This window comes from Schistocerca americana, chromosome 2 (genome assembly GCF_021461395.2).
Source record: "Schistocerca americana isolate TAMUIC-IGC-003095 chromosome 2, iqSchAmer2.1, whole genome shotgun sequence".
NCBI classification, from domain to species: Eukaryota; Metazoa; Arthropoda; class Insecta; order Orthoptera; family Acrididae; genus Schistocerca; species Schistocerca americana.
In genome coordinates this window covers 702,353,306-702,369,043 of record NC_060120.1, presented here as the reverse complement: position 1 = coordinate 702,369,043, position 15,738 = coordinate 702,353,306, and the positions used below count along the sequence as shown (strand labels likewise).

The window sequence follows — 15,738 nt, the reverse complement described above, 5'->3', positions numbered from 1 at the left end:
GCATATTTTCATACGCTTATGTCATATGGTATTATTTTTTGGGGTAATTCTTCTGATTCAAAAAGGGTATTTTTGGCTCAAAAACGGGCTGTTCGAGCTATGTATGGTGTAAGTTCGAAAACCTCTTGTCGACCCCTATTCAATAGTCTGGGAATTTTGACATTGCCCTCACAGTATGTATTTTCTTTAATGTCGTTTGTTGTTAACAATATTAGCTTATTCCCAAGAGTTAGCAGCTTTCACTCAGTTAATACTAGGCAGAAATCAAATCTGCATGTGGAATGCACTTCCTTGACTCTTGTGCAGAAAGGAGTGCAGTATTCTGCTGCATCCATTTTCAATAAGCTACCACAAGAACTCAAAAATCTTAGCAGTAGCCCAAACACTTTTAAGTCTAAACTGAAGAGTTTCCTCATGGCTCACTCCTTCTATTCTGTCGAGGAGCTCCTGGAAGAGCTAAAAAATTAAGCAAATACCAGTGTTACATTCTTGATTTTCTTTATTTAAACTAACGACTTGTCGCCTGAATATGTTTCTGATATTTCATTTTATCTGTTTCTATAATCGTGTTATAATTTCATGTATTGACTCGTTCCATGACCATGGAGACTTCTCCTAAATGTGGTCCCACGGAACAATAAATAAATAAATAAATAAAAACCAGTCTCAGGACTGAAGACGACAACAACAACAACAACTTCCTCCTATTTCACGCAGAGGAGCCATTTCGTCAAGCGAAACACAATCTAAGTTCTGCGATATTTCAGCGGCGTACCACGTAAAGTAGAACAAATTTAAAGGAAGAACGCTCCCTGCGTCCCAAGCAGAAATCCTCGAAGAAAGTTTTAGGCCCACAGAATGCAAGCTGCCATATTGTACCCGTCTTGCTCGGCAGGAGCCCATATTCGGAAGATTTTATGTTATGAATATATGCTGTGTCATAGCATCAGCACATTGAAAGTCTCGCGGACGAATCATTATTGGTACGATCTATTGTGATAATATACGGGAAACGTAGCACTGATGTTTAAAGAATTTTCGTGTTTGGTTATTATCGCGTTAAAGTTTGCGTGTTATCAGAGTAAGCCGTTTTAAGGCAATGACGTATTAAAAGGTCATGAAAAACTTTCCTTTCTTGTTACTAGTTGTTACAATTAAATGTAAGTTAATAACATATCTGCAATTTAACACCTGTAGAAGACTACAGTTTGTTGTTGTTGTTGTGGTCTTCAGTCCTGAGACTGGTTTGATGCAGCTCTCCATGCTACTCTATCCTGTGCGAGCTTCTTCATCTCCCAGTACCTACTGCAACCTACATCCTTCTGAATCTGCTTAGTGTATTCATCTCTTGGTCTCCCTCTACGATTTTTACCCTGCACGCTGCCCTCCAATACTAAATTGGTGATTCCTTGGTGCCTCAACACATGTCCTACCAATCGATCCCTTCTTCTAGTCAAGTTGTGCCACAAACGTCTCTTCTCCCCAATCCTATTCAATACCTCCTCATTCGTTATATGATCTACCCATCTAACCTTCAGCATTCTTCTGTAGCACCACATTTCTTGGCTACACTCCACACAAATACTTTCAGAAACGACTTCCTGACACTTAAATCTATACTCGATGTTAACAAATTTCTCTTCTTCAGAAACGCTTTCCTTGCCATTGCCAGTCTACATTTTATATCCTCTCTACTTCGACCATCATCAGTTATTTTGCTCCCCAAATAGCAAAATTGCTTTAGTACTTTAAGTGTCTCATTTTCTAATCTAATTCCCTCAGCATCACCCGACTTAATTCGACTACATTCCATTATCCTCGTTTTGCTTTTGTTGATGTTCATCTTATACCCTCCATTCAAGACACTATCCATTCCATTCAACTGTTCTTCCAAGTCCTTTGCTGGACTACAGTCCAGCGTACTGTATAGAGGCATGAGGTTACAATCCAGAGTTTAGGGTGGTTTGGGATGCAAGTCCCGTTGAATTTATTTATTTGTTTATTTTCTTCATCTTCGCGTTTTCCTAAAGATTCGGGGACATTCTTACGAAATTAATTGAAATAATGTCTGTAATATTTAATTTTGTGTAAATATAGGCACGTTCTCTTTCAGGACTGAGTTTGTCCCATTCGTTGAAATTTTATAAGCTGATTCCCTTACTGACCTGGGCACGTAACTCTTATTTTTGTTTTTATTACGAGGACTATTCCGATAGTAAGGACCAATGGATCGGGAAATGGAAAGCACTGTGAGAATCAAGACCGTTTTGTTTGCTACAGTTACCCACATCTTCCACCTACGTCTCTACATTGTCGCCGCTACGACTTCCACATTTGTCCTAGCGCTATACCACGTTTCCAGTACCCTCGTCACAGATGGCAGCCGCCTGTGCTTTACGCCCATTCTCTGCGCTTGTCTACAGCTCGTTGACTGTGAGAAAAAGTTGTCTGAAAAGCCGGCGGCTCATGTAAGCAGACATGAAACTTAGAGGCATCCTGTTACGGGCTGTGTTGTGGGTGATCAAACACTTCTCATCGAAAACACTGCAAGAGCATCTTCATTGCCCCTGCAGACGCGGCCGAGAATTGTCATGAAGAAGGAAGTGCGTGGCAGTTGTGTTATGTGGGTGCATGACATCAGGCGGAGTCTCTCACTTGGTCCTCATACTTCTCTAGAGAAGCATCTTTATGTGCTCACTGTGTGCTCAAAACTGAAAAGAGCAACGTGACGCAATCGACAGGCATACTAGAGACACTGCCCAGTACATCTGTGCAAAGATTTATCGGATTTTCACTGTGGTTTCCTTTTCGTGTCCAATCGGTCCTTACTTTCCGAATAACCCTCGTACATGTTCACGGATATTGAATTTTTATTTATGTATAACACAAATTGAACAAAATGACTAGCATATGGACAAGGGAGCAAATGTGTGTTTTAATAGCGATAATGTAGGAATTTTACGCACGTCTGTTTTCGAGAACAAACTCTGTTGTTTGGGAGGCAAATGAAGCCGACAACTGCTGCTGGAAAGCACTGGGAGCGGAAACTCACGTTAACCAGCTCTCCTGTGTTCCGACGGTGCTGTGTCTCGTGAAGTTGGATATCCTATCCGTGTGCACATCGAAGTTAGCTGCCTTATTCCGTGTGCCGACGACTTAGTGCAGAAGTTGGCAATTCCAGACTTGTACTTTTGGGGTATTTGTGCAGACTTCTATACGACAGATGAGACGTGTAATATCAACTTCAGTGCAGCTGGCGATGCTTTGCTTATGATGGCTGCCCAAATGACTTCCGCCTTCAAATGGTTCAAATGGCTCTGAGCACTATGGGACTTAACATCTGAGGTCATCAGTCCCCTAGAACTTAGAACTACTTAAACCTAACTAACCTAAGGACATCTCACACATCCATGCCCGAGGCAGGATTCGAACCTGCGACCATAGCAGTCGCGCGGGTCCAGACCGAAGCGCCTAGAACCGCTCGGGCACCACGGCCAGCTCTTACGCCTTATCCATAGTTCCTGAGGCAGTTATGTAACCAAGTAACCACCTCTTTCGGGTGAACCGCTAAACATACGATGTCCACGTTGTGCACTATCGAAGCGCCTTCGTCCACCGATGGGAAAGATACACTGAAGAGCCAAAGGAACTGGCACACCTGCCTAATATCGTGTAGAGCCCCCGAGAGCACGCAGAAATGCCACAACACGACGTGGCATAAACTCGACTGATGTCTGCAATAGTGCTGGAGGGAACTGGCACCATGAATCCTGCAGAGCTTTCCATAAAACCGTAAGAACACGAGGGGGTGCGGACCTCTTCTGAACAGTACGTTGCAAGGCATCCTAGATGCGCTCAATAATGTTCATGTCTTGAGAGTTCGGTGGCCAGATGAAGTGTTTATAATAGCAAGTGTGTTCCTGGAGCCACTCTGTAGCAATTCTGGGCGGGAGGGGTATCGCATTCTCCTGCTGGAATTCCCCAAGTCTGTCGGAATGCACAATGGACTTGAATGGATGCAGGTGATCAGACAGGATTCTTATGTACGTGTCACCTATCAGAGTCGTATCTAGACATATCAGGGGTCCCATATCACTCCAACTTCACAAGCCCCAGACCATTACAGAGCCTTCATCAGCGTGAACAGTCCCCAGCTGCACGCAGGGTCCATAGATTCATGAGTTTATCTCCATACGTGTACACGTCCATCCACCCGATACAATTTGAAACGAGACTCGTTCTACCAGGCAACATGTTTCCAGTCATCAGCAGTCCAACGTCGGTGTTGATGGGCCCAGGCGAGGCGTAAAGCTTTGTGTCGTGCAGTCATCAAGGGTACACGAGTGGGCATTCGGCTTCGAAACCCCATATCAATGATGTTTCGTTGAATCGTTCCCTGGACTGATACTTCTTAAAGGCCCAACACTGAAATCTGCAGTAACTTGAGGAAAGGCTGCACTTCTGTAATGATGAACGATTCTCTGTAGTCATCATTGGTCCCGTTCTTGCAGGATCTTTTACTGGCCTCAGTGATGTCGGAGATTTGATGTTTTACCGGATTCCTGATATTCATGGTACACTCGTGAAATGTTCGTGCGGGAAAATCCTCACATCATCGCTACCACGGAGGTGCTGTGTTCCATCGCTCGTCCACTGACTAAAACACCACGTTCAAACTCACTTTAATCTTGACAGCCTGCCATTTTATCAGTAGCAACCGATCTAACAATTGCGCCAGATACTAGCGTTATATAGGCGTTGCAGACCGCAGCGCCGTATTCTGCCTGTTTACATATCTCCATATTTGAATACTCATGCCTACAGCAGCTTCCTTGGCGCTACGGTGTATAAGACATGTATGTATAAATTAGCGAGCTGGCGTTTCTGCCTGTACGCGGGGCTGAGTGTGGTGGGCGCCTCGTTGCAGGGCTATTCTCGCGCGCCATCGCGGCCAGCGCCTCCGCGCTCAGCCCCTGGGCCTTCACCAGGAGTCCCCGTCAGCGCGCCCGCTCGCTGGCCGCCGCGCTGGGCCTGCCGACCAACGCCTCGGACCGGCAGGCGCTCCACTTGCTCTCCCGCGTGCCGCCGTGGCTGCTGCTCACACACACCAGAGCCGCGCTCTCCCAAAGGGTACGTTCCACAGCCTACACCTACTTCTCAAACATACCAGCGCCACACTCTTCCATCACGTACTCTATCAAATCTATACAGATACTTACTTATTCGTGGACATTAATAGGGGGTGTGTCCACCCTCCGCCTTTTTAACAGCTTTGCTGCGAACGCTTTAAATGAGATGTCTAGATGTCTTCGGAGGAAATACAGCCCAATCTTCCTCAAGAACCGAAACCAGAGAAAGTAGCGACATCAGGCAATCGTAGTCGACCTTCTATGTTTTAGCTAACGATGAGACGTGTGTGTCTAGGGTTTTAAAGTTTTGTGATGTGTCTCGACTCTGGCCTAAACTTTTAGGCTGGAGGTTTTAGTGTATTGCAGAGTGGCTGACTCCTCCCTTTTTACCTTGCGGTCAGCCAGCCACTTCCATCTGCTACATTGTTTTAGCTTCCTCTACCACTTTCTTCCTGTGTTGTCCATATTTTATTACTGACGCCCTGCTTCGTCCCACGCTTTGGTGTGGGTAGGCACATATTTTTCAAAGCTTGTTACCTGTGTTTTATGTTCTATTTTATCTTACTGTTCTGAGTATTTTCTTGACACCCGTCTCACTATGTTACTGAGCGCCCGCTGAAGACCTTGCTGCCGTGCGCTCAACAAACCCTCTACAACAACAACAACTCGACCTTCTAACTCATCCAGAAGGAGTTAGACTCATGCTGGAAGTCTCTGTAGGCCACTCCATTTCATAAATACAGGTTATATCAAAAACAATCTGATTTTGCACGTCTATATTTCTGAAACTAATGAACATATACCATGAGTTTTATTTTTTGATGAACGGCAAACTCAAAAAGGTTTTTTTTCCAAGCTTTTTCGTAGGTGTTCGATATGCTCCCCCCCCCCCCCCCCCCCGCCCCCCTGAGATGCACAGCGTATGCCAATGCGGTATTCAAATTGTTCCCACACTGCAGAGAATATGTCTTGAGTTACAACCTCCACAGCTACTGTTATGCGACGTCTCAGTTCATTCATTCTTGTTGGTAACGGAGGCAGATTTACAGAATCTTTTATAAGCACCCACAAGAAATAATCACATAGTCAGATCCGGTAACCTTCGAGGCAGCTAATGTAAGGCTGAATCACTTGGTCCAGTGCGATCGATCCATCATTCAGTAATCCTTAAATTTAAAAATTCGAATCTGTCTCAAACTGTGGGAAAACAAAGTCATAGTCTATGTCTTGCTGTAATAGTGTTCTCTGCAAAGAAAAATGGACCATAGAGCTTTTCCCATGAAACTGCACACAAAACACATTAAATTTTAGAGAGACTCTCTCCTGACGTACAACTTCATTTGATTGTTCCGCGGCCGGCCGAAGTGGCCGTGCGGTTAAAGGCGCTGCAGTCTGGAACCGCAAGACCGCTACGGTCGCAGGTTCGAATCCTGCCTCGGGCATGGATGTTTGTGATGTCCTTAGGTTAGTTAGGTTTAACTAGTTCTAAGTTCTAGGGGACTAATGACCTCAGCAGTTGAGTCCCATAGTGCTCAGAGCCATTTGAATTGATTGTTCCGTACGCCATAGTTTCACATTATGACGGTTCACCTTTCCGTTTAAATGAAAAATTCACTCGTTACTAAACAGCTATGAGTAACCATCCGGCACGACTCAGAATGGAACGTGCACAAAAGACAGATAACAGTAAAAGCGGATACCAAATTGAGATTCGTTGAGAGCGACTAAAGGAAGCGTAGTCGGTCCACGGAAGACGTTTCTTACAAAACTCTTGTTCGAATAATTATTGAGGACATTGTGAAACCCTTGCCAAGTATGACTTACAGAAAACAAAAAGAAACTTCAAAGTAGAACCGCACGTTTCGCTTCGACATAGGTTAGTCGGCGCAAGAGAGTTACGGAGACGGTAAACAAACGTCAGTGGCAGATGTTACAACATAGGCGTTATGTATCACGGATTGTTACTACTGAAATTTCGCCGGCCGGGGTGGCCGAACGGTTCTGGCGCTACAGTCTGGAACCGCACGACCGCTACGGTTGCAGGTTCGAATCCAGCCTCGGGCATGGATGTGTATGATGTCCTTAGGTTAGTTAGGTTTAAGTAGTTCTAAGTTCTAGGGGGCTGATGACCTCAGAACTTAAGTCCCATAGTGCTCAGAGCCATTTGAACTATTTTGAACTACTGAAATTTCGAGCGAGTACTTTGCGGGAAGAGTCAGGTCACATATTATTTTCTCCCACGATCGCGACAAGAAAGTTAGAGAAATTATTTGTCATAAGAAGCTTTACCGACAGTCAGTCAGACTTCTGGAGCGCCAGAGGTGAATGGAACAGGAAACGGCGGGAAAAAATAGTGCTATCAGAAGAACCCTCCGGCAAACCCCGCAAAGGTGATTTGCGGTGCACAGATGTACGTGTAGTACATGTACACAAGTGCTCCTAAACAACACAGAGGCCGCACTTCCACATTGGCTGTGCGTGCCTTACCTATTCTTATTACGAAATTCGTGTAGCCGTCTTAAATTTACGGTTTAGTCACAGTAGCCGGCCGTGGTGACCGTGCGGTTCTGGCGCTGCAGTCCGGAACCGCGGGACTGCTACGGTCGCAGGTTCGAATCCTGCCTCGGGCATGGGTGTGTGTGATGTCCTTAGGTTGGTTAGGTTTAAGTAGTTCTAAGTTCTAGGGGACTTATGACCTAAGATGTTGAGTCCCATAGTGCTCAGAGCCATTTGAACCATTTTTTTTAGTCACGGTAAATAGTGATTATGTATGAACTCAAAAATTGTTCAAATGGCTCTGAGCACTATGGGACTTAACAGCTGAGGTCATCAGTCCCCTGGAACCTAGAACTACTTAAACCTAACTAACCTAAGGACATCACACACACCCATGCCCGAGGCAGGATTCGAATCTGCGACCGCAGCGGTCGCGCGGTTACACACTGAAGCGCCTAGAACTGCTCGGCCACACCGGCCGGCGTATGAGCTCACTGTCCTAATTAACATTGAGGTGAAAAAATCATAGAATATCTCCTAATATCGTGAAGACCCTCCCTTTTCCCAGCTTAGTGCAGCAACTCGACGTGGCATTCACGTAAACACGGCCCGCAACATCATGGCCACGCCACCAGCTTGCACAGTACCTTGTTCACAACTTGGGTTCATGGCTTCGTGTGGTCTGCAACATACTCGATCCCTACCATTACCTCTTACCAACTGAAAGAGAGTCTCATCTCACCATGTCACAGTTTTCCGGTCCTCTGGAGCCCAGTAGAAACGCTGCAGGCGATGTCGTGCTGTAAGCAAAGATACTCACGTCGGCCGTCTGCTCCCATAGTCCATTAACGCCAAATTTCCTCGTACTGTCCTGTGGGATATGTTGGTCGTACGTCCTACATTAATTTCTGCTCTTATTTCACGCAGCCTTTCGTGTCTGTTAGCTCTGACAACTCTACGCAAACTCCACTGGCCTTGGTCGTTAAGAGAAGGCTGTCGACCATTGGGTTGTCTCAGATTTGATGTTAGTGGCACACACTTGACACAGTGGATCTCGAAATATTAAATTCCCTAACGATATCCGTATGCGTCTAGTTCTAACGACCATGCTTCATGCAAATCTATTAATTCACGTCGTGTGGTTATAATAACGTGGGAAATCTTTTCAAATGGATCACCTGAGTACAAATGACAAGTGGGCAAATGCATTGCCCTTCTGTACCTTGTGTCCGTGATACCACAGCCTGGTTGTAGCTATCCCATAGTTTTTCTCACCTCTGTTTGTATATTTCCGGAGTCGCTGCTAAATTAGTTTTACGCAGATTATGACGATCATGACCAGATCTGACAGGTCTCCTGTCGAAATATGTGTCGGGAACTCCACAAGTTCATTTGCACAATAATAGAAAATACTCATTGTGTACTTGGTTGTATAGTGCCTAGCAGAAATTCCACGCTCTTACTGACTGAAAAGCACATATGTTAGAAATGTCACTTCACTCATTCTGAAAGAATAATGTCTACTTATCAAGTACTCGATGATGCTTGGGAGTGCAGCCGTGAGTCGTTGAAGACTGACATCGCCTATCGGTGTCGCACCATTTATTAACACTCTGTATGCGGTTTTGCGCATATGTCATGACCGTAAGAGCATGACGAACCACACTGCCAGACCACAGCACCCCCAGTGTAGGAAATGCAAATTCATTTGGTAGCAGCTGTCCGGGCGAATAAAGTTTCGGGACGCGTGTGTCTCAACAGATTCTTTATTGATGGAATCCTAAATTAATTTTGGCTACTACGCATCAGTCTCGAGCATATATACAATTGATTTGTGTTTATGAGAAAGAGGTATAACGCTCGAATGTTAATTACGCAAGCGTGGGCAGCATGTTATGGTCCATCTCCGGGGTATCTCTTAAAGAGTGTTAATTCATGCAAACTTTTGCTTGTCTCTTACCATTATTTTGAACAATTAGTTCATGAGCCCACTCGAAACGTAAATGGTGGCGAAAGCAGACTTGACCTTTAAGCAACAAATAATCCTGGACAAATAGTGAGTGTTATGACGAATACATGGATTAGCGACCACAAGGCAGTTGCTGCTAGGCTGAATGCCGTAACACCTACAACCATAAAAAAGAAACGCAAAGTATATCTATTCAAAAAAGCTGATAAAAATGCTCTTAACGCCTTCAGTCTTCACTCCTTCCGATCTGATCATGTAAGTGTAGAAAAGTTGTGTAATACGAGGCCTGTTCAGAAAGTAAGCTCCGATTGATTGCCAAATTGAAACCACAGTGAACATCAGAAATGTTTTACTTGTAACAATTAGCTACACCTTTCAGCTACTTCTCTACGTAGTCGCCGTTCTGACTTAGACTTTTGTCATAGCGTTGTACCAACTTTTCAATAGCCTCATCATAGAAGGCAGCCGCCAGTGCTTTCCGCCAATTCTCCACGCTGGCCTACACCTCGTTGTCTGTGTCAAAATGTTGTCTTCAAAGACAGCGGTTCATGTGACCAGAGATGAAACTCAGGGGGAGACAATTGCGGACTGCATTGTGGGTAATCTAACATTTCCATTTGAAAACGATGCAGGAGCATCTTCATTGCCCCTGCAGAATGCGGCTGAGAATTGTCGTGAAGACGAAACAGCACGACAGTTATGTAATGTTAGCTGCATAGCTTCAGGCGAAATTTCTCACCAGGCCCTCGTACTTGGCGGCAGACACTATTTTCTAGACATCTTTACGCACTCACTGCGAGCTCAGAAATGAGAAGAGCGACGTGATGCTAACTGGGGTTATACTAGAGACACTACCCAACATATCTGTGCAAAGCTTTATCGGATTTTCATAGTCGTTTCCATTTCGCGACCGATCGGAGCTTACTTTCTGAACGCCCCTCGTATTTTGAAAGAGATAGTATCAACAGCAATTGAGAGATATATACCACATAAATTAATACGTGATCGTACTGATCCCCTATGGTACACAAAATGGGTCAGATCGTTGTTGCAGAAGCAACGAAAAAAGCATGCCAAATTTAAAAGAACGCAAAATGCCCAAGATTGGCAAAGTTTTACAGAAGTTCGAAATATGGCGCGTACGTCAAAGCGAGATGCTTTTAATAATTTCCACAACGAAATTCTGTCTCGAAATCTGGCAGAAAACTAAAATAGATTCTGGTCATACATAAAGCGCACCAGTGGCAAGACACAATCAATACCTTCACTGCGCGATAACAACGGTGAAGTCACTGATGACAGTGCCACTAAAGCAGAGTGATTAAACACGGTTTTATGAAACTCCTTCATCAAAGAAGACGAATGAAATATTCCAGAATTCCAATCAAGAACAACTGCCAATATGAGAAACATAGAAGTAGATGTCCTCGGTGTAACAAAGCAGCTTAAATCACTTAATAAAGGCAAGGCCTCCGGTCCAGATTGTATACAAGTCAGCTTCCTCTCAGAGTATGCTGATAAAATTGCTCCATATTTAGCAATTATATACAACCACTCGCTCACAGAAATATACGTACCTAAAGACTGGAAAATTGTTCAAGTTACATCAATACCCGAAAAGGGAAGTAGGAGTAATCCGCTGAATTACAGACCTATATCACTAACGTCGATTTCAGTAGGGTTTTGGAACATGTACTGTATTCGAACATTATGAAGTACCTCGAAGGAAACGATTTATTGACAAATAGTCAGCACTGATTCAGAAAATATCGTTCTTGTGAAACGCAACTAGCTCTTTATACTCATGAAGTAATACGTGCTATCGACTGAGGATGTCAAATTGATTCCATATTTTTAGATTTCCAGAAGGATTTCGACACCGTTCCTCACAAGCGTCTTCTAACCAAACTGCGCGCCTACGGATTATCGCCTCAGTTGTGTGACTGGATTCGTAATTTCCTGTTAGAAAGGTCACACTTCGTAGTAATAGACGGAAAGTCATCGAGTAAAACAGAAGTAATATCTGGCGTCCCACAAGGAAGTGTTATAGGCCCTCTATTGTTCCTGATCTATATTAACGGCGTAGGAGACAATCTGAGTAGCCGTCTTAGATTGTTTGCAGATGATGCTGTCATTTACCATCTTGTTAAGTCATCAGATGATGAAAACGACTTACAAATTGATTTAGATAAGATATCTGTATGGTGCGAAAAGTGGCAATTGACATTGAATAAAGAAAAGAGCGAAGTTATTCACATGAGTACTAAAAGAAATCAGCTAAATTTCGATTACGCGATAAGTCACACAAATCTGAGGGCTGTACCCGTACATCCGATCCTTGCCTGTTAAAGCCGTCTTCAGAGTGTGATACCGTCTGTATAGAATCATAAGAGTGAACTTCTTCTTTTATGGTGCTTTTAAATGACTGACATCGAATGCGTATGCTATGAATGTTGTCCCTTTACATAATTCCATGTATCTTTACCCACGTGTTTACACAAATGTAATTGTCCATTGTTTTCTAGAAAACATAAAAAATAGTCTACATCTCCGTGATTACTCTGCTATTCACAGTAAAGTGCCTGGCAGAGGGTTCAAGCTGTCTCTCTACCGTTCCACTCTCGAACGGCACGCGGGAAAAACGAGCACTTAAATTGTTCTGTGCGAGCCCTGATTTCTCTTATTTTATCGTGATGATCATTTCTCCCTATGTAGGTGGGTGCCAACAATATTTTCACGTCATCGGAGGAGAAAACTGGTGATTGAAATTTCACGAGAAGATCCTGTCGCAACGAAAAACGCCTTTGTTTTAATGATTTCCACTCCAATTAACGTATCATGTCTGTGATACTATCTCCGCTATGTCGCGATAATACCAAAGGAGCTGCCCTTTTTGCACTTTTTCGATGTCATCCGTCAGTCCCACCTGTTGAGGATCCCACAGCACACAGCAGTACTCCAGAATAGGGCGGACAAGCGAAGTGTATGCAGTCTCTTTGGTTGACTCGTTGCACATTCTAAGTGTTCTGCCAATACATCGCAGTCTTTGGTTTGCTCTACCCACAATATTATCTATGTGATCGTTCCTATTTAGGTTATTTGTAATTGTAATCGCTAAGTATTTAGTTGAATTTACGAGGTGGATTCAAGTTCTAAGGCCTCCGATTTTTTTTTCTAATTAACTACTAACCCGAAATCGATGAAATTGGCGTTACTTCTCGACGTAATCGCCCTGCAGACGTACACATTTTTCACAACGCTGACGCCATGATTCCATGGCAGCGGCGAAGGCTTCTTTAGGAGTCTGTTTTGGCCACTGGAAAATCGTTGAAGCAATAGCAGCACGGCTGTTGAATGTGCGGCCACGGAGAGTGTCTTTCATTGTTGGAAAAAGCCAAAAGTCACTAGGAGCCAGGTCAGGTGAGTAGGGAGCATGAGGAATCACTTCAAAGTTGTTATCACGAAGAAACTGTTGCGTAACGTTAGCTCGATGTGCGGGTGCGTTGTCTTGGTGAAACAGCACACGCGCAGCCGTTCCCGGACGTTTTTGTTGCAGTGCAGGAAGGAATTTGTTCTTAAAAACATTTTCGTAGGATGCACCTGTTACCGTAGTGCCCTTTGGAACGCAATGGGTAAGGATTACGCCCTCGCTGTCCCAGAACATGGACACCATCATTTTTTCAGCATTGGTGGCTACCCGAAATTTTTTTGGTGGTGGTGAATCTGTGTGCTTCCATTGAGCTGATTGGAGCTTTGTTTCTGGATTGAAAAATGGCATCCACGTCTCATCCATTGTCACAACCGACGAAATGAAAGTCCCATTCATGCTGTCGTTGTGCGTCAACATTGCTTGGCAACATGCCACACGGGCAGCCATGTGGTCGTCCGTCAGCATTCGTGGCACCCACCTGGATGACACGGCAGCCATGTGGTCGTCCGTCAGCATTCGTGGCACCCACCTGGATGACACTTTTCGCGTTTTCAGGTCGTCATGCAGGATTGTGTGCACAGAACCCACAGAAATGCCAACTCTGGAGGCGATCTGTTCAACAATCATTCGGCGATCCCCCAAAACAATTCTCTCCACTTTCTCAATCATGTCGTCAGACCGGCTTGTGCGAACCCAAGGTTGTTTCGGTTTGTTGTCACACGATGTTCTGCCTTCATTAAACTGTCGCACCAACGAACGCACTTTCGACACATCCATAACTCCATCACCACATGTCTCCTTCAACTGTCGATGAATTTCAATTGGTTTCACACCACGCAAATTCAGAAAACGAATGATTGCACGCTGTTCAAGTAAGGAAAACGTCGCCATTTTAAGTATTTAAAACAGTTCTCATTCTCGCCGGTGGCGGTAAAAATCCATCTGCAGTACGGTGCTACCATCTCTGGGACGTATTGACAATGAACGCGGCCTCATTTTAAAACAATGCGCATGTTTCTATCTCTTTCCAGTCCGGAGAAAAAAAATCGGAGATCTTAGAACTTGAATGCACCTCGTATAAACGATGTGATCCTTCTGAAAGGTAAAGGTTACAGTAATGGAAGAATGTTCGTCGCCTTTACCAAGAGCGTTCTCCACAACTTCCGACTCCGTCGCGTACCCTTTTCGCCACGATTACGCAGCGGCTTCGAGAAGGGAACCCTCACCGTCAGTAAGCGTGGCTGTGGAGCTCCAAAGAGACGCCGCACACCATAACTGGAAGAGGCCGTATTGCATCACGTTGAAAAGAACCCGTTAACGAGTGCACGAGTAATTTCTTTGGCAATCAAAGAGTGGGATTGTAAAAAAAAATGACGTCCTGCGTGACACGTAGCCAATTACATGTACGCGTGGTTGCATTACCAATGTGTTTTCAAATATCTGTAGCATGAAAACGGTACATTTGCGGACATGGGTTCCTATTGAAAATATTATCTACTCACTCTTTTCTACAAGTCCTAGAAGTTTGTAACAGGAATTTGCACCTTGTACACCATGACTTAAAATTATCCCCCCCCCCCAAATTTAGAAATACTTGTAACAAATCTTTACTTAATTCTGTAGAGTTACAACGGTCCTCCTCTCTGGGGCCCTCCGTTAATATTCCGCTACTTAGTTAACTTGTAACTGCCTTCATAACTTACAGATAACGTGCCATATCGAGCGCGAATGTTTGCACCAAAGACCACAACCTCTTAACCCTGTTATTCACCAATTTATGTGATCCTCTGTTAAGTAATTTGAACATTAAAATACCTGTTTTCTCTTTTTCACATAAGGTATGTTTTTACAATGCAGTAGGTGTAGTCTGCTGCGCCTAAGCAGAAAAATAGAGTTAATCTGTTGCAACATACGACTACAAACGTGTACTCAACCATGGTGCTCTAACGCTTACAGACGCGTGAATTAGCCTCGAACCAGGTGGGTGGGGTAGGATAAGCATCAAATGGCACCAGCCAATCTGACGTAACCACCCCGCCCCCATCATGACTACCGTACCATTGTTGTAAACCTACCTAGGAAACACGTTTTCAAACGGTTGTAGCTCGTAAACGCTACATTTGCGGACATGGGTTCCTATTCAAGACATTATGTTCTCTCTCCCCTCTGCAAGTCTTAGAAACTTATAACGGGAATCTCCGAACACCCTGTACGATAAGCATTCTTCAGTTGTGAGTCAGCAGCAGAAGTGAAACAGGAACAGACAGAAAGAGTAAGTGGAGAGGGGCAGTTAAACAATCATGCAAAATTAAATATATACAGTGATTATGGCTAGGCAGAATAAGGAGCTATCTGTACAATATCACAAAGTTCTATGAGGGTGTATATGTCATCAGTTATTGTTTCAAGATGCCTTTAAAATTTTGGAAGAAAAAGACTGGTACTGGTTCACTGAAGTCAGGGGGGCTTTAAGGCATGACGTTAATGTACAAGTGTAAACATCAAATTTTCCTGAAGACCCAACTTCAGACCTTTAGAAGCAACAAGTAAGACAGAAAGTTTATGATTAATTGTACCAGAAGGATGCTCATAAAGTGCCACGCGCGAAATCAAGCCGGTTTTGTTCCAGTTCTTAAGGAGGAGTACACGCAAGAGTCCTTTATAGTGGATGGAAAAGTTTCTACCCATACGTCCTACAAAAAAGCAGAAACAGA

At 44.1% G+C, this 15,738-nt stretch overlaps 1 protein-coding gene across 1 annotated transcript in view; it reads left to right on the top strand.

Annotated features, from left to right (window-relative positions):
- Window positions 1-15,738, top strand: part of LOC124595598 (cholinesterase 1-like) — a 130,039-nt gene that overhangs the window by 69,926 nt on the left and 44,375 nt on the right. Inside the window, exon 6 of the mRNA XM_047134399.1 lies at window positions 4,928-5,130. Coding sequence (XP_046990355.1) covers window positions 4,928-5,130 — 203 coding nt within the window. The remainder of the gene's footprint in view (window positions 1-4,927; window positions 5,131-15,738) is intronic.